Here is a 20,278-nt window from a genome sequence, read left to right as displayed (position 1 = left end):
CAGTATGAACAAATTTGTTACAATTTGGTTTTTAACGGAGGAGTACGGCTGCAAGTCATAGAATCACAGATCTCAAGTTCGAAGGGACCCATAAGGATCATCGAGTCCAACTCCCTGGAAAGGAGTCAGAATGGAGAAACCTTTGAGGGACAACTGGCCCACAGGCCACACTTTGTCAAGGGCTGCAATAAACACTGTTGAATAACTATGTGAATTCATGGCTTACATGCACAAAAGTCATCATCTTTGATTTAGGAAAGCAGAAGAGAGAAAAATCCTTAATTCCTTACAGAAGAGACTTTTGATGTGGTTGGGATTTCAAAAAAATTTAAAGTCAAAAGCCCCAGAAATACTACTGAACAAATTATAACCATTTAAAATCTTCAGTCCAATTACTGAAGAGGAATCAATTTAAAGGACCAGCAGAGCTAAATGTCTTCCTCATTTACATAGGCAACGGCATGTTCAAACAAAATATATATGCAAATGAAGGCAAATTTGAAACAGCTGCTCAGCCTAACATTATAAATATTGCCAGCATTGTCCAAGCTGTTGAATTTATACAGACTTCAAAAACCTCTTCATCCAGTAGTAAATAGAATGTCAAAAAATCATGTCAGTCACATAAAAAAAACCCAGCATAGATGACAGTATTCAATATCTTGATGGAGGTAGCACAAAAAAAAAAAAAAGAATAATCTGGCTTGTTTTATAGGCTGTTAACACTCACTTCTTGAAAAATGTGCATTAAATGAAAGTCCATTTACTTATTCATTTCCAACTCCTTCTGATCACGTGTCCAAAACTAGCTATTCTCTCTCTCTCTTTTGGGTTGAGAATAAAGGGGATGTTTTGAATTTGACTTTAATAAGTCAAATGGTTTCGGTGTTTTGCTTTTTTCCTTACAAACTTTTCTGTATTTACAACATTTTCCTTTAAAAAGAATGTGACTCATTTAATTTAAAGATATCACTCAATGTGTCCTTTCTAAAAAAATGGCTTTCAGTGTTCACACAGGCCAATACTTTCAGTTATGTGTTCTTCACGCCTTGTGATTTTGCTCCCTACTGAGTTCACCTTAGAATATAGTCTTCTTATGACCCTCTTGCTTTGGGAAGAATTTTTAAAACACAACACATTATGATTTACATTTCGATTCAAATGATACCTTTCATACAATTTCCTTAGATAAGAAACTACCAAAAGTGAAGGTGAGATTGACCTACAGTAATGAGCAGACTTCAAAACATTTAGCTCTGAAATGTTCCATCAATGCTTTGGAAGGAGATGTGGGAAGACTTTGACATGGCAGCACATTTAATGTAGAATGGAAGGTGAAACTGCTGGGGGTTTGACACAGGGTTGTAAGGTATGATGGGGAAAATGGAGATGAGGGTGAAGTACCTTTGAAATGCTGTTGGATTCTAATAACAAGAATAAATTTAGCATATAGTTAAATGTGGGGCTTGGCTAGTTCTGTACTAGTCTGTGACAAGCCACAGAAAACAGAACTGAGGGTTTCTAAATCCTGTGCTAGTGCAGAGGATTTGTAAGGTTTCAGACTTCATTGAACTTGAGAATGGGTACAGCTATAGAGAGGTTAAAATGGTTCTGACCACTGAGAAATAGCTTAATGATTGTAATTCTAGTACCTGAAGACTACCGTTCAGGGACGACTGAACACAAAAACTGAGGGGAAATCCAGTCTTTCAGATAACCATGGTAGAATATATAAAATGTAAACAGGTAAATGTTTCTCCAGGTTTTATTCTAAATATGTATTTTGTATGTATATTATTCTTATAATGCATATATGTGTTACTCTAAATCTATTGCCATTAAAGTGAAAAATTAAAACCCTACTAGCTTAATTGTCAGAAGAATTCAAACAGAGTTAAGTGAAACTTTGTAATAAATTCCATTCAATGTTTACTGTACGGGAAGTATTTTCACCGTCCTTTTTTAACTCCAGTTTGCTTTCACACCTTGGGTCACATATGTGTGGTATGTGATGAATATACCGTAAAAGATGCTGAAATAATAATCCACTTAAGGAAAGAACAACTTCTATCCTTGAGACCTTTAAAACAAAGTTAATTTTTTAGGGAACACTTTGAACTTGAACTAATGCATTCACCAAAGAAAGATGACATTCGGATTTGACTCGTTACATCACGTAAAAACAGACAGAAAGTGAGCAACCCATTACCTTTCTCTTTGCCATTAAGTTACCCATACTTCATGCAGAATTTATTCTGTGCGATGTGTCTTGTCAATAACAAGTAAAAGATGGGAGCTGACTGGTTGAAGGACATGGAAGGGGATGGATGGGAAGGGGAGAAGAAGTTCTCGTCACAGTGATACGATGATTAGAAGATGGCCAATAAAATTTCAACTTACCAGACACAACTAAAAACAAAAACAAAACAAAAAGAAAACATGTAATAAATAAAATTGAATAGACATGAAACAAAATAAAGAATAAAGCAAAACTAAAAAGAAATAAAAGAAAATAAATAGGACCATTGGTAAGGACCTTAGAAAGCACACATATATTCTGATATAGGAAAATATGTTTAAAATATCGAACCATATATTTTTATTTGATTTTTTAGCAGAAATCTCCATCAAATGTTGAAGAGGAAAATGGCTAACAGACAAATAATGATCAGGCAACCTGAGATCTACTCCAAGCTTTTCCAATGAACTGTTGTGTAACCTTGAGTAAAGTTTCTTTGTTTTCATATTGTTATAATTTCTCTGTATTGAGAGCTTTTCATGGTAAAATTAACTTTAAATCTCCAGTAAGTATCAATCTGCAACATTGCTGAAACGGAACAGTGACATTTACACCCTTTCTAAAGCATCAAAACATCTACAAATGGAAAATGGTTTTCTGAGGCTAATAGCTATTACAAAGCAAGTTTATTAAAAAATTAATAATATGCTGAGACATTTAGCCCACACACCAATCTCTTCAGTATAAGATCACTGTATCAAGGTTGTTATACTCACTATTAAACTGCAAATACAAAGTAAACCACAATTAAAATTAATTTGAAAAGATTCTTAACCCTTTTCTTCCACTCCACCCCAAACCACAATTTCACTAAAATATTCAAAACTAGAGATTTATTGCAAAATATTAGAATCTTCAACAGAAATTATCAGTGGTAAATTATCTAATATTAAATTATCTTTCAATCACAGTTGAAAATTTTCACAAACTTTGAAGTGGCACAGATCCTGGCAGGCTAACTTTGCTTATAAAAGAAAGGCATGTTAGAAGGCATTCCAACCACTTATCACTGATTGAAAGAACAGATTGAATCCAAAAATTAAAAATCATGCATTTCAGAAAGATACACAGATAGTGACCAAAAAAATCAACCAAAAAAAGGGTAGTTTATATAGGATAATTACAGCAAAAGTCCAAAAATTGTATTTTTTTTAAATGCATGTTACAAATACCAAACCCTTCAAAACTTTGGTATTATCACCTCATGTTGAGAGCAAACCAGCTATTGTTCAGCAGGGTCCACTTTCATATCAGGTAGGTAAGCATCTGCAATACACCATCCTCTGATAAAACATACGGAGAAAAACTAATAATATCCAGTCTGCCAACATTCATTAGACATGGGGAATACTGGCTTACTGTTCAAATAAATACAGAGGACTCCAGGTGTATTATGAAAATGAAGCAGAGAGAGAATCAGATATAAAATTGGAATTTGGATCATGCTGAAGCCAAGAAACTGCAACTGAATGCATCAAAACCAGATCATATAGAGAATTTGGGTTTTATGCCACTAAGAGATATTTTTTCAGGAAATAATCCCAAATAGAGACAGTTGAGATTTCCATTTTTCAAAGCTTTGATTTTCAGTTTAAAGGACGTATTCTGGACATACAACAGCCTTTTTTAAGTGTATGGGTTTAGTATTTCTCAAAGAGAAAATTGGCGTGCATTTTTATGCTCAGATTATCCTGGGAAGTCTGTGATTTGTAAGAGGAGTGGCCAAGAAATGATACACAAGAATTCCTGAAAGAAATACACCCATCCTCGAGACTCAGCTTCTAGCTACCCTTGATCAAGTGTAAGTATATTATACAGTAACCACTCCTTTTTAACTGAAAAGCTCTTCACTAAACTTGCAATTACTGTCTGACCTGCTCTGGAATTAGAAATACTTCTCCATAAAACACAACTCATATTCCACATGAAACAGTCTGATAAGAGACTTAATGGGATGCAATTCTTGCACAGAAGAAATTATACTAAATTATCAAATTTCCATTACTCAAACAGTGCCGAAAAGAGAGTTTAGCCTTCTTGGTAGCAATGCAAAGCTGCCTAAGCCCCGTACTGAAAGCTCACTTGAAAATTTCTAACAGATAGAAATCTGTCTTGGATGCTCAATTACATTTCCACTAATTAAATTAACTTGCAAGTGCTGAATTTCCACTTTTCCTTTTACCAGACAGTTTTGTTATTGTAGTTCAAAAATAACCCTTTCAAGCAAATACATATTTTTTCCCACCTGTAAAAACAGAGAGGATACTGATACATGAAATAAATCCCTGTTGAAACAGGGCATCACATTGGTAGCAAACTTGTGGCTAGGGCAAAGGGTGAAATTTCACAGAAAAACTTGAGCAGTTCTGTCAGAGGGACATCATGTGGTTTAAAAGAACAACAATAGCAACGACGACAAGAAAGACCACTTTTGTAGTTTGATTTACATCCTATTGATATCTAAGGTTACTAAAACTGAGATGTAATTAGTTTTTCCTCTATTATGGCACATTTTATTTGACAGAACTTTCAATTATAAAGTTAATTCATTTTCCCTGTGTTAATCATGACTTTTCAGAGGGCAATTAGGAGGAATAACCTGTCTGTAAAGACAGGAAGTTAGTATGTAAAACCACAGATACCAAAGGAATAATGTTTTTGCCTTTCAAATAATTCCCTTGACATGTGAGGTTTTTTCTGGGAAGACGTGTCCAGTCACCAAACAAAAAACAAAAGCAAAGTGGTTTCCAGACTAGTGACATGATCTTTTAATGCCTTATTCTTGCCAGCAATCCTATCAACCTCACTGGGACCATCGGTATCATTAAATCCACTTGCAGGAGTAGGAATTTGCAGTTTTAGGAGTTAAGCTACAGACTAGTATAATTGCCAGATGTTAATGGAGCAACTATTGTATTTGACAGACGTCGTATTGTAGGGCCACAGGATAATCAGGTTGGTGGAAGCAACCTTGGAGGCCTCTAGCCCAACCTCCTGCTCGAGCAGGGTCAGCTATCGAGTCAGACCAGGCTGCTCAGGGCTTGATCCAGTTGGGTCTTGAAAACTTCCAAGGGCTGAGAATGCAGAGCCTCTCCAACCAGGGAAGAAATTTATCCTCATATCCAGCCTCGATCTCCCTTGTTTCAACTTAAATCCACTCTGTCTTGTCCTCCCACCATGTACCACTGTGACAAGCCTGGCTCCATCTTACCGACAACCTCTCTGTAAGTATTCGGGGCTGCATTTATGTCCCCCTCAAAGCCACCTGTCCTCTATGCTGTGCAAGCACCATCCTCTCAGCCCTTCCTCACAGGATATATGTAAATACAAGACTTCAACATACTGTATGTAATGTCTACCTCTCTAAATAACACATTTTGTAATTCTCATAGAAGTGAATGCAAATGTTAATCTAGTGTTTCTCTATAACTCATTGGTTTTCTCATATTTAGAATTAAATATTATGGCTGTGCCTTATTTCTTAGTCTGACATTGAACAAGCTATAAACTTCAAGTGCCTCATTCTTGAAAGCTGTGGTAGTAATCATCTATCTCAAAAAGAGTAAAATTATAGAAATTTTCATTCATTTATACTAATAAGTTGCTTTTGAGATCCTGAGAGTCAAGATGGTACTTAATTACTAACCAGTATTCTGTTCTTCAGATTAAATACTCATTAATTATCATTCTGACTATTACTATTTATTAATACCTTCTAGGTGCTCAGAAGGTATCTTGTTATTCAGCTGACACTAGCTGAATACTTTTGATTTAAGCTCAATATGTTTCACTTCTGATTATTTATATAAAAATCTTCACATCTTCAAGGACTTCTTGACACCCACAGGGGCTATTATAAAGGAAGCAAGACAGTATAATTCTATACCAGAGAAAAGAAACAAGCCCAGTCTTCAGGCTGATAATTACATACAACGATGAGGCTCATATCCCCTCTTTAGCTTCTGTATAATTCCTTGGCCATATGACTGATCTAGGAAAACAGCAGTCACAACGGAATTTAGATTGTTTTAAATTAATTTTGTGATACATCAATCCCAGTTCAAGGGACAAATATGAGACGTTGAATGTGCCTGCAGAAACAAACCGGGAGGAGCTGGGATGAGAGCGTGAGCCCATGTGCTGGAAGAGACAGTGGAGCTCAGGAGGAGGCATTTCTGATGCAGTTGGCCAAGTAGAGACCAGATGGTGGGAGAGGAGAAACTCCAGAGCAGGCAACAGAGATAGTATAAGGATAGTTACATTATCTGTCATGGTGCATTGCAGTTCTACGGAATGGCTCAAACTCAGCTGTTTATAATCTCAGGATGAAATGAGTGGGTGAGAAGCCCACTGTTTATAACCTCTGTCTGAAATGAGTGGGTACAGAAAAATTGGGTACTAGAGTTACATGCAGAGGAAATGTGAGAGTCTGAGTATGTTTAGCAAACTGTTCAAACTCTGACTGCTCACTCCTTAAAAAAATAAAGAAATACTGAACGATTTTATTTTCCAATTCCTTCTCTGATTCCAAATAAAAACTCAGCTAAAAAGTTGTCAACCTCTTCTGTTCATAAATTTGTTTCATTGCTAAGCCTGCTAGGCTCTGAAATCCAATTAACTACTTTTTATCTTCAACCACCTCAACAAAACCATTAAATGCCTTTCTGCAACGTGACTATCAGGTATTCGGTTAGTGTTTTGCAAAAACTGTTACTAAGGGAGATACTTTAAGACAATGTACCGTGTTTCATTTCCTATCTAGTGATTTCTAGGCTGTTTGTTCTTATCAGAGCAACCTGAAACACCCAATATCCTGGATATGCACATCTCTCTGCAGTCATTTGTGGAAAGCATAATTTTCTGCAGAGAACTAAACAAATTCCAAAATCTCTTGTTCTGAAAAAATATAAAGGTGGCCATTCAGCTGTGTCCTGGCTTCAACTTGTGAAAGATATGGGAAAATAACACTGGGTACATTACAAAAGAATTAGGGTATATCACTTTTCATTCTCATTGGTCTCTCTGTTTTCAGCTGTCGCTTCTTGAGGTCTATATATATATCTATATAAATAATTCACATTTCACACAGAATCACAGAATCGCAGAATGTCAGGGATTGGAAGGGACCTCAAAAGATCATCTAGTCCAATCCCCCTGCCAATCCCCCTTCCCCAGATTTTCTGCTAAAACTCACATTCATGTAAGACCAGACTGGTACACCCTTATTCACCACAAATGCTTTTGCAGTATGTAGTCCCAGAGTATGAAGTGTGATATAGCGCAGTACAGACTTCTGAGGAAAGGTCTAACAGTCTGGCGCCAAGCATTCCACAGCCACACAGCTGAGGAAAAATGTTTACAGGAGATTTTTGATGTTTCAAATCAAAAGTGATGACTTGTAATTCCAAACTCCCAACAAGGGAGTGATCGTGCTTTATTACATTTATGATGACTGGAAAAATTCTGGTTTGGATTGCTGCTGATGTGTCAGATAAGCACTTCTTAAGTTTAAAGGATGAAGTGACTATGGTAACTTCAAAGTTACCAAAGGCAAGAAGATAGAAATCTAAATGATTGGAAAAGAAACGGATTGTTTTCTATGATAAAAATTAAAAATGTGGAAATAGACTTTGCAGTGTGGTTTGAAAAGGTAGCACTTCTCAGGTTAATACATGTAGTACACAGTTTAAAACATTTATAAATCCTGTAGTCCTTGCCTTGAGGTGACAAAAGAAATCTGAAACATGGGGGTTAGAGGACAAGGAGAGGGAGAGAGGGATTTAAGGTCTTTCAGAAGTTCCTCTCCTTGTGTCCCCTCCCCCTTCCTTGCTCTCTGTTCTCCTGAACAGTCCTATAAACCAAATACCATCTTGAGAGCACACTTAGGACAATTCTAATTCCATGTATTTAAAAACTAGAGTGATGCAGTAAACTGTGGAGTCCTGTGTTTAAAAAGAACGCAGGTAATTTTGAGCACTGCTGGAATCAAAGTAATCGTGGCTACAAATATTTACATTAAAGCCTTTTAAAAGAGTGAAAAAAGATAGGTTAATTTTAAATAAGCTGTGCAGAAGTACAAAAAGATTATGATAGCTGGATACTATTTGAAGAATTCTTAGGAGCTTCCTACTGCATTTTTTGACATACACTAAAAGGTAGCAGAGCTGAAAAGGAAAGAGAGTGGGATTTTTTTCCCAGCTGTTTTTGATAACACAGTTTTCTTCTTGGAAAGAAGTACTTGAAATCCATAGTGACCTTCTTATAATAAGTTAAAGCTATTTGTGAAAAGTGGCCAAAGCACCATGATCAGTGGATACCAAACACACACTAAAAAAGGGAAGGACAATAAATCTCTACAGTGCAGTAACTTTTGATCATTAAAAAATGTTATTTTGGACATGCAATACTCAGAAAGGAATACCAACAACTGAAGCAGATACTATTTCAGAAGAAATCTGGACTTCTTTTTATGGGGACACCACAACTCCCACATACAGACAACCCACTAATACCCAAACTTACTTTTTTGGTAGTGTTATTTAGAAAGTGGCCATGACACATTAACAAATTTTAATTATAAGTAGCAAAAAATACAAGATACAACAATTCTATATAAGATGGAATTAGCCATCAGGTACTGAAAAATTTTACTGTGATGGAGGTAGAAAAGGGAACAAGCTGCTTAAGGAAGTAAACATATTGTGCAAAAATAAAATATAATAAAAAATCTGGGGACACTCAGCCTGATTTTCATGGCTGCAGCTATGATGGCCTAGGGATATTAGTAAACATTTGGAGGTTACATCTTCAGTTAGGTTAGTCATATTCTTTGAGGAAAAAAATCTGAAAAGGTCTGAGCACCCAAGAACTTTGAAGGAAGAGGTACAGAAAAGGCCATCAGACCTTGCTGGTGGAAGACTGGACCACAGCAGAACACTCAGAAGAGTTCCTCCTCTGTATTGAGAGCCAAGTTATCACTGTGCTACCTTAACTGTGTCCAGAGTGGGCTCTCGTTATGCCACTGAAAGATGCAAAGAGACCTGAATCCCCTTCAATGCTGTGTTTAGAGAGCACAGGACATTTATCATAGATATGACAGAATGTCCCGAGCTGGAAGAGACCCACAAGGATCATCGAGTCCAACTCCTGTCCCTGCACAGGACAACCCCACAGTTCACACCATGTGTCTGAGGGCCTTGTCCAGTCTCTTCTTGAACGCTGTCAGGCTTGGGGCTGTGACACCTCCCTGGGGAGCCTGTTCCAGTGCTCCACCACCCTCTGGGGGAAGAACCTTTTCCTAATGTACAACCTAAACCTCCCCTGGCACATCTTCCTGCCATTCCCTCGGTTCTGTCATTGGTCACCAGAGAGAAGAGATCAGGGCCTGCCCCTTCTCCTCCCCTTGTAAGGAAGCTGTAGCCCCATGAGGTCTCCCCTCAGTGTCCTCTTCTCTGGGCTGAACAAACCCAGTGACTTTAGCCACTCCGCATACGACTTCCCTTCCAAACCCTTCACCAACTTTGTAGCCCTCTTCTGGACACTCTCCAGTAGCTTTATATCCTTTTTATCCTGTGTTGCCCAGAACTGCACACAGTGCTCCAGGTGAGGCCGCAGAGGTGAGTCAGCACAGCGGGACAATCACCTCCCTGCCCGGCTGGCGATGCTGTGCTGGATGCACCCAGGACACGGGTGGCCCTCTTGGCTGCCAGGGACACTGTTGGCTCATGTTCAACTTGCTGTTGACCAGAACCCCCAGATCCCTCTCCATGGAGCTGCTCTCCGCATCTCATTCCCTGGTCTGTATGTACAGCCAGGGTTGCCGCATCCCAGGTGCAAAATCCGGCATTTGCCCTTGTTGAACTTCATGCGGTTGGTGATTGCCCAGTTCTCCCATTTGTCCAGATCCCTCTGCAGGGCCTCTCTGCCCTTGAGTGTCAACAGCTCTCCCCAATTTCATGCCATCAGCAAACTTACTAAGCAATCCCTCAAGTCCTGAGTCCAAGTCATTTATAAAGACACTGAAGAGCACTGGGCTAAGGTGGATGCCTATGGAACCCCGCTAGTGACTGGTTACCAGCCCGACATAACCCCATTTACTAGAACCCTTTGAGCCCGGCCTGTCAGCCAATTGCTCACCCACTGCATTGTGGGTGGATGCTGCCCATCTTCTCCAGGAGGATACTGTGAGAGACAGTATCAAAGGCTTTACTGAAATCCAAAAACATTTATGAGAACGAGACAAGCAACCTGATGTCCGCCCAGACAGCTTTTTTTGTTGTTTTTGAATCCTCTCATCCTTTTCCATATTTAAATGCAGAAAAAAAAAAAAAATCACGCCAAACTTTGGGAATTAATGTGTGGTCATAGCAACAAGAGGAGCACACAGCTACTGCCTGCAGAAAACAATGTGAGCATACTTAGTATTTAGCAGTTTAACCTGAAGAAGCAGGTTCTTTTCCTTGCACTGGAAGATTCTGATACTGAGCCTACCAGGTGTATCTAGTTTGTACATAAAGATTGCAAGATACTTTATTACCAGTCCCTGTTTATTCGGAACCTAACAATAAAATAGTTTAGTGTTCAAACAAAACATAATTCACAGTAACAAATGGTACTCAAAACGGCTTATCAAAACAATGTTTGAATGTACTGTTATTATAAGTCAGCACTTTTTTTGGTCAAGAACCAGTTCAGAGATGACTGATTTTAATGATGCATGTAAACTAACAAAAATAAGAGTGCACTATAATCACTGTATAGTTCCTATGAATTACTTACAGGCTATAAACAAGGGAAAAGTAAAGTGTGTGTTATCATTTTATGGATGTTTAGCATAATTGAATAAAGTCTATTTCAGAATGAACATATAGCAGAAGTATTGTTTAATGAACAACCAATGAAAATTATTATTCCTCACACACTATTTAATTCTACACATAAAACCAAAAATCTGCAAACTCAACAACTTGTACTAAAATTCTACTTTGTCTGTTCCAAAGGCAGAATTATTGAAATGTTATCTTTAGAACAGCAGTCACAAAATAAAGTTTGCAACAGTGATGCCTGATACAAAACCAATTTATTTTTCCCTAGCCATGGGATTTAGGAAATTGCAGGCAATCGAAAACAGTCTTCAGATTTTCTTTGCTACTTTTTAATTGAGTGCTGAAGTATGCTACACAAATCTGCTTTCTCCAGTTCTCTGCAGTGAGTGATTAAAAGGTAGAACTTTAAAGAACTTTACAGTAAATAAAACCCTTTCAGTAGGAGAAAGCCTCTCGCTTCAATTTACTTTTGTAGTGATGTTTCTCCAGATTATTTGGACTCCTATTCTACTTGCTCAGAAACAACTGTTTCAAGTCTTTGTTTCAAAGTACTAAATTTTAGGAAGGGATCTCGAAAGTTTTTAAGCATTATTTCCCTGTAAGCAATTGTTGTCACTATTGTGACACTACATGTAAAAAAATGAAACTCCATTTAAAAACTTAAAAGCCATGGAAGCAGTTATTTATTAACATATGTTACATGGATATGAAGCAACTATAAATTACTTTTTTCTTTTTAAACTGCTTAAATATTTACTGATTCCTTCCTTTGCTCATATTTTAGAAATGCTTCAGGAATCTTGGTGTTCATCACTTGCAGCAGTAGAACAAGCACCTTAAGCACAGTATTCTCTTCTTCACATGGTTTCCCCGGTTCCTTCTGATTAACTTTTAAGATTTATATTCTTTCACCAGAAATAGGTGGCAGTCAAACTCCTCAGACCCTTGATAGAAATCTGAAGTGCTGACACAGCTTACAGCAGTCATTAAGGGGAAAAGGGCTGTCTCTCTAAGATACACATATCACAAGAGATGGTTTCCCTCATTCATCCTGCCAAAAGTTTATTAATTAAAAAAAGTCCTGAAGGTCATAGGAAAATCACTATTCTTCCTTCCTTTTTCATGAGGTCTGAAGACAGAATATGGCCTAAAATTAGGAGAAATACTGACTTAAAGAGAGATCAAGTACACAAGTTCAGATTTAAATCCAAACCCTAGTTTTAATATTCAAGTGGTTAAATTCATCCATGATACTGTGAGGCATTCACTGAAACACATAATAACCATCATATACCTCAACAGCATTTTTGTAATCCTATAAAAATCTGAATTTTGTCTTTGTCATTTTAATGTAGGTAGCTCAGATGCCTATAAAGAAATTACATTTACAGCCAACTTATAATGTGTACCAGTGGCCTGACACAGTGGAAACATTTATATGGTATCTGGCAGATAAAAGAGCAAATTCTATTCCTTTTCATTCTGGGTGGTATTCTCAGCCCTGCCTAGAAGCCTTATCAAATAGGTGTCTTTTACGGTGTGCCTTGAAGCTACTTTATACAAAGAGGGAGTGGAAAGAGGAGGAAATTCCAGACCTGAAGCTTGTGCCATCTTTTCAGATTAAAATTCCTTGTCAGTTGACTAGTACAGCAAAATCAGAGCCAGAAGTCACTTATCAAAAGTTCTCACTATACACCCTGCCGACAAGCTCTGTTAACTCTAAAATTAATGACATCATAAGCTAAAACACCTTGATGTCAAAGAACACCACTGTAAAATAGGAATTGGCCAGAGTAATTTCCATAGGAATTCTTCTTTTTTCCTGCCAAACTGATAATACTGTGTTTAGTATCTTTGAATGGCAAAATTTACATTTTACAGTTCAGTCACTGCTGCTGCATGTTGAGGTGCATATTAGGCAGGGCACTGTAACAAGTATTGCGAGGAAGAAGAGTAAAGAACTCAAAAGTCTGAGAATGCTGAGTAGCAACTACACTGTCATTGCTATAATGGTTCTTGGCCTACTGCCTAGGAGAACCTTCCACTGGAGCTGTAATTACCACTAGTATCAAAGAGTAAAGCTCATTTCAGCATAAATTATAAACTTATTATAAAATTAGATGTTAAAAAAGACTAATTAAGTACTGCAAATGGGAAAGAAGCAAATGGAAGTAGGGGAAAATATGTAAAACCTTTGGGTGTTAGATTTGCTTAAAAGCATTTTTATGATTAAATGTGAATTTTGCAGGTTTTTGAAGAAGCCCTAGTTCTATTTCCATTAAAGCTAAAACTGATTTTCTTTTAGAACTGAAGTTCTGAGGCATACATTTTTGATAATTTTGTGTCTTAGGAACATGGGCTTCAATTAAATTGCACATAATATCATAATTTCTGCAGTCCTGCTTCAAGGCATAAAACTAAGCAAATCACATAACAGAAATCTCAATAAAAACATGAAAATCATCTTGCATTTATATTAAATACACAATAAATATAACCAACTTGCTTAGTGCTAAAGCAAGCGAAAAATCCAATGGTTCCAGAGATACACTTTTGGCCATTGTTTCCCTTTGCTGAAGTACATCAGCTACTTCGTAAAATGTAATGTATTGGTAAAATATAATGTATGGTACTCTGGGCTCCTTCCTGGCACTTTGAATTGACTGGGGTATTTATTTAATAATTAATCATCTCCTGAATTAAACGCTTCCACATGTATTCAGGAATGTCTCTGGATGTCTTACATATGCACTACATATTGCTGCAAAATGAAAACAGTGGACCAAGACACTTTTAGGAAAATGCAAACAACAGCGGATTACATTTTCTTAACTATTTAATTTTCCAAGGAGAAAATAAGATAAATTGACAAACAGTTTCAAGGATGAAAATGTTTCTAAGCTGCAACAGTAAAAGACTCAGTGAAGGGTTCAAACTTCTGTGTCAATACAGAACTCCAAATTTGGTTTAGGAATATGACTGAAATAGCAAAAAAAGTACAGCATCTGTACTCCACGTAGGAACCACTTATAATCCCCAAAGTTAGAAGCCTGTATAAAGGAAAACAGTCATTCCAGTAATCAGAATCTTTGATGCTGGTGCCATGAGCAGGAAGAACATTAACATGGAACTGATACTCCCTCCCCTCTTTTGCATTTTCTACAATTAGCATCCTATTATACACAGCTGAACTCTCCAAGTTGACAGTTCCTGGTCCGCAGCCCCAGACGGGGCCCATGGGCTGAGCTGTGCAGTTTTCCCCAGACAGGGAGCACTGCAGGGCAGGCACCGTGCATTCCAACATCTGCCATGTCGAATAGGGTCAGAGCTGAGCTGGAGGTAATATAACGCCACCAGATCCAGGGCAGCTCTCTGCTGAGACACCAAGTTAGCTAGCTGCTGCGCTTCACCAACACATCCCCGACACCTCGGTATCTCAATCAGCCCCACTGTTGCACACTCCGCCTTTTAATACCCTAGATAACCCTGTATCGTGCAGAACACACACGGGTCAACCACGGTGCTTGAGGCCTGAAAATTGACGAGCATAGAAGAGGATATGTCCTCTTCTCGGCAGCGCTGCCAAGCCTGAGGCCCGAGCGGTGTCCCGAAGGGGCCTGCTGACAGCCCTGGCTGCTGCGGGCCACCCTGCACGCAGGGCAGCAGCTCCTTTCCTCACACAGACACGCAGCTTCTGGGGTCACCATCAACAACTCTCGTGTTCGTTCTCGGAGTACAGTCTGGCCTGAAAACGCCACAGCCTCTTGCTGAGATACTGAGGGGGAAAACCACCCAAAACCCACAAAAAAGCACCAAATCAAGCAAAAAAACCCACCCCTCTTTATCCTTTGCTAAATTTAACAGGTCTAAACAGTGGAAGGTATAACTTCTGAGGCCATGATTTGTAACACAGCGCCCTGTTTACAAAGAAATACCTCTATTTGGCATAGCAGAACACATATCTATTAATCGCTACAGTCAATACATCATGTGACAATTAATAAAAGAGCAGAAGATACTTGTCATTTCCATTCCTTAAATTATGGAGAAAAAGCACTATTTGTATGAAAAAAATCTCCTCAAAGAGCTGTGTGTCCACAAACAGTAATGGTAATGTTATCTTGGCACTGAAACAAGATCAAATTCACCTCTCTAGATGGAGCACCGTCAAAAAGTTGACTCTTTAGGGGAAAAAAAGTGTTTTAAACAAGAGAGAAGAGGAGGGAAGGGGAGGGAAAAAGGAGATTAAAAAAAAGGAAAAATGTGAAAAAAACCATGCATTTTTCATCCAGATTTCTAGAGGAGTCATCTTTTTTTTTTTTTCTGCCCATAAAATGAGGTCTCCTAGACACTCTAGTAAATGGATTTTGATCATAATTTACTATATTACCAACTACAAATTGGTCTTACACATTACAGTTTCTCACATCAATCCTTTCTACAAAGACATTAGTACAGACAAATGGCTCAGGAGGTAATCCATTCACACTGTGAAACAAATTATCCCATAACAATATCCGCAGAGCAAAGCTGTTACAATGTAAATATCTACTGTATAATACAAGTACTTCAAAATAATAAGAAACTTGCTGAATCAAGACTTAGGTTATGATCATGTTTCTTAAAAGTACCGTTTTATTATCAAAATTCAAAAGATCTCACTCAAGATCTCTACCATCTACATACTTATGTTGTTTTGTATCCATGTAGCACCGTTAACCTAAATGGGATTACGAGAATGTACTTGCTTATTACTTGAATAGGACTGCGGGGGACTAGGGCTACCAATAGCTTATTTCCAGAAATGTAATTGCTCAACCAGTCATAAAGCAAATTTTGTTAATACTAACATTTTACAAGATTAGCAGCTGATATGTGATTTTCAGAACAAATCGCCATTTAAAATAATAATTCAATATTTTTCTTTTGAATAAACTGTGTTTACTGCTTATGTGTCGATCTTTTTTTCTAAAACACTGAGCATAAGAACTGGTTATTTTGCAAACACACGGTATCAGTTTTGATATATAAACATCATGGTGACAAACATAACAGAGCATCTCAAAATTTTTGGTTTTATGAGAGCTTCAACAAAAGAATTCCTATTTTCTTAACAGCAACAGATGTTAAGGACACCAAATGTTTCTGGTGGAAAACGGAGAGCAGGTTAAGGACAAGACCTTTCCTGTTATAGTAAGTGTGTCAAAATAGAGGTCTGTTACCAAATAAAATAACTTTTAAGCCTATACTTCCCCAAAACTCCATAATGACTAATTCCCACTGAACAGAGAAAAGGACAGAAGGACCATCAGTGCTCAGAAAAAAGCATCAGGGTGACATCATTGCCTGTCTGCTGGCCAGGAAAGGAAGAGAGGGATTATCTGAATAGTGAACATCTGGATTGTGTATATAAAGGCAATGAAGGATTTTTATACATATTACTTCACTGAGTTCCACTGAAGTTTTCTCTTACAAAGAAACAGTAGTGCTACGATACGTTTTTATAATGAAAAAGCAACAGGAATTCCAGTGGTCTGGGTTAGTGTATTAAAAGATACACAAAGAGATTTATCATTCACTGCTGCTTTACTATATTTAATTGAAAAAAATTAGGCAGATACTTGAACTTATAACTCTTTCTTTTCAAGTTAAAACAATGTTGTTTGGTAACACTGGTTTTCCTTTTTCTGATAGCATTTCAGATACAAAGACTGTAAGTGGCATGACTCTGACCATACTGAAGTTCAAAACATATTCACCTCTCCATACCAGTACTTTGAAGATGGCTTACGAAAAAATCTTACATGTGAAGTGCTTCAATTTCTTAAGAATACAACTCAAGCCAAATTTATATTTTTGCTTAGCATAGACTTCCTGCATAAGTAGCAACTCTGCTAGTTGTGTACAGATGCAACTAGTCTGTGTATAGCAACTCTATAAAGTTACCATGCAAAAAATTCAACTTTATTCTAGGTAAGAGTACTATGTAAAGAAACGTTCTTACCTTGAACTGTTAGAGTTGCTGATGCTTCAGCTTTTCCAACCATATTTTCTGCAACACAAGTATACGAGCCCATGTCTCCTGCCATAACTTTCCGGATTTTCAAAGTATGATCATCACGGATTTCATATCTTTAAATATACACAGTAATAAACAATGAATAGGAATAACAGAACTTTGTAAAGGGTAAAAATATGGTGGGTTCGCTTTCAAATATTTTTATTCCTACATTCCTCTTAGAAATAAAAATATGTAGAAATATTTATAAATTGATAATTTAAAAATGAAGTTTTAAAAGAAAAATGTATCTAAATATTTGAAAACCTTATTCTGATTTCATTCACAATGCACGTCACTTTTACTGACGTCAGTAGAATTTCACTGGCATAGAACAATTGTAAAGCTCTAATTCAAAACATTTTAATTGCTAGAACTCTTTTTAACAAGTAAATGTAGTAATATTCTCTCTATAATTTTTCCATCTGAACGAAGGAATTTTTTTATATGGTTGAAAAGAAAATATTGTTCTCAAGAAGATCACAATTGCTTGAAAGTCAAGATAAATCACAACTCAGTCAATAATTTTTTTTAAAGAACAATGTGGCCTTTTACCATTTCGTCTCCTTTCATCGCCTTTTTACTTTTCTTTGTACAATGCAGTCAATATGTTTCTCTTTATGGGAAGTAAATTTTTCTCTTAAAAACACTATAATTTGATTAAAGCTATAGAATAGATTAACAGGAAGCTGGATCTGGATGACTGGAGCCAACTGTTATGGGCTTTCTTCTTTTTATCCCCTCCTCTAATAGGTTTTTAACTGATTTTTGGGTATTCATAGTAAATAACTAAATAATCTATCTATCTATCACAGAATGTATTTCTTTTTAATAAGGTGTTTTATTTTTTGGTCTGAACTAGAGCAGTGACAGAAACAAAAAAATGTACATGGAAATTCACCAACAAAAACATGTATAACCAAGGCAGCTTTCTACATTACCAGACTATATTTTATATCAATTGCAGTTCCAATATATACTACTTCATGTTGTAATCTGATTTACTATTTGTATTTGTACTCGCCGAAACTTCTAGTAATAATAAAAGGCTCTTCAGGTGAAGAATTCATATGTATCAGATATCACTGACGGAGTTATCTTTGTTGTATTTGTCATGTGTTGTCACAACAAAAGTTTGAGAACAAGCCATTCTTAAGTTTCAGTATAAATTATAACTTCAAATAGAGCTCGATGGTAATTGGAAATGTCTTATTAGATGAGCCAGGCTTTCTCCATTCAAGAAAAATGCTAGCTGTTGAATGTTGAATGGTTACATCATCAAGCTAGATGTCATAAAAAAGGTAACTCCATGCACTGCACCTTGCTTTTGGTAACTCCCCATCATCTTTCCTCCACCTTACAGTAGGGACTGGGTCACCTCTTGCCTCACACTTAAACTCCGCACTATCATCCACAGTTACAGCCAAATTACTTGGTCTCTTCACAAAAGATGGTCTCTCTAAAAGGAAAGGAAAGGGGAAAAAAAGCGTTTAGTCCAGCAGTTCATTGCCCAAATTGCAATTTGCCCTCAACTGTGACTGTTAGAGCAAGGGGAGCAGGGTGACGAATCTGATGGAGGTGTCTCTGCCGCCGCTCCAGTCGCTCTCAGTACCAGGCAGCAGATCTCCAGCCCTGTCAGTGACCAGACACTCTCAACGGTGGCTCAGGATCCAACCACAGACTTCACTGGAGGTTTTGATTCAATGGTGCCTCTAAATTTGAAGGCTAAGTAAGGTCCAGCACAGCATTTCTCTGAGGTTGCTTGCAGGTGTCAGCAGCAGCTAGTGTTCGATGCAATCATTAGAAAGACAATGTTTTCTTTCACTAGCACATATAAAATAAAACAAGCCAGAAAAACCCACAATGTCCTCTCATTGAGAAATTGCTGTTACCCCTGACTTCCATTTTAGGACATACATGACTCAAGTCCTGGCTCATCAGATTAACTGCCATATATTTTTTCTCAGAAACAAAACAGGATCTCAGTACAGGCTGTGCTACTCTGGTGACCCAGCTACTAGATGGAAATTTCAGGAAAGGAATTGACAGACTTTTTTACCTGTAACAGGGTTCAAAGCTCTACAGTGCTGGGCTATTCATGGTTTAATAGTTTCACACCAGGAGTGCAGTGAGGTTTGCACACGCACAAGGAAAAGTGGTTTTTGCAATTTCTGGAATACTCCAGGAAGCATTACCCATATTGAAAGGCAGCAGCAGATGCCAACAAGATGACCATAAGAGAAGAAGGAAGGTTTAACATGAGAGTGCTTGGCAGGTTCCTTTCCCTAAGGCAGATGACCTTTTTGCCTATAAACCTGTGAAAGCTCTGAGGGAGCTGAGAAGGCACTTGCATGTTCTGACTCGTATGTATTAAAGATATAAATATCATCTCCCTGAAAGTGGAAGAATCTGAAGCCATTGGCACAATCAGGAAGTTACAATACCCAAAGATACGACACAAATTTCTCATAGGAGTACAAAAGTACCAGACAGAAGGATAAAGAGGCAATCCCATATTCTTAGTGCCTGACATTCGTGTTTGAAAAAGGTAGTTCTGAATATTACTTTGACTTTGTAGGTAAAGGTAGAGAGATTCAGTATTACAAACCTTAGTGAATGGTTCAAGTGAAATGTGAACTGAACGAAACCCTACAGAAGAACTTCCTTTATTCTCGAGGACGTCCAAACCAACTGGATGGACACTTGTGTTGTAGAAAACTTAACTTTTCTTGCGATGCTAGGCAAATCATGTTAGAATGAAATAGCGAATTGATCTTTAGGCTGCCAGTTCTGGCCCAGGTTCATATAAAAGAAGTGAGAAATAAAAGAGAGACCTACAAACATGAATCTAGCTGTCAATTAAAAAAATACAAATACAGACTTTCCCCCTCCGACCCCAGCCCCTTTCTTGTAGGTGTAGTAAAAAACCACGATCTGAATGCAAGAAAAGAACATTCTAGATTAAACTACTGTGTAAGAATAGTTTGGGGAAGAATATTCAGCTTAATTATGCAAGAGAAAAAGGACTGATCTGGTAAGGCCAGGACTGCTGCACAACAGCAAACCCACAAGAGGCACAATGTTCTCTAGATCGGT

At 37.5% G+C, this 20,278-nt stretch overlaps 1 protein-coding gene across 1 annotated transcript in view; it reads right to left on the bottom strand.

Moving 5' to 3' along the window:
- The window catches only part of ROBO1 (roundabout guidance receptor 1), a 313,646-nt gene that overhangs the window by 62,823 nt on the left and 230,545 nt on the right, over positions 1–20,278 (bottom strand). Inside the window, exons 5-7 of the mRNA XM_065628684.1 lie at positions 18,503–18,641; positions 17,129–17,256; positions 2,401–2,409 (exon numbers count right to left, since the gene is read on the bottom strand). Of these exons, the coding sequence (XP_065484756.1) occupies positions 2,401–2,409; positions 17,129–17,256; positions 18,503–18,641 (276 nt within the window). The remainder of the gene's footprint in view (positions 1–2,400; positions 2,410–17,128; positions 17,257–18,502; positions 18,642–20,278) is intronic.

The sequence above is a fragment of the Caloenas nicobarica genome, chromosome 1 (genome assembly GCF_036013445.1).
Source record: "Caloenas nicobarica isolate bCalNic1 chromosome 1, bCalNic1.hap1, whole genome shotgun sequence".
In the NCBI taxonomy this organism is placed as follows: domain Eukaryota; kingdom Metazoa; phylum Chordata; class Aves; order Columbiformes; family Columbidae; genus Caloenas; species Caloenas nicobarica.
The sequence above is the reverse complement of the archived record's forward strand: the minus strand, read 5'-3'. Positions and strand labels throughout refer to the sequence as shown.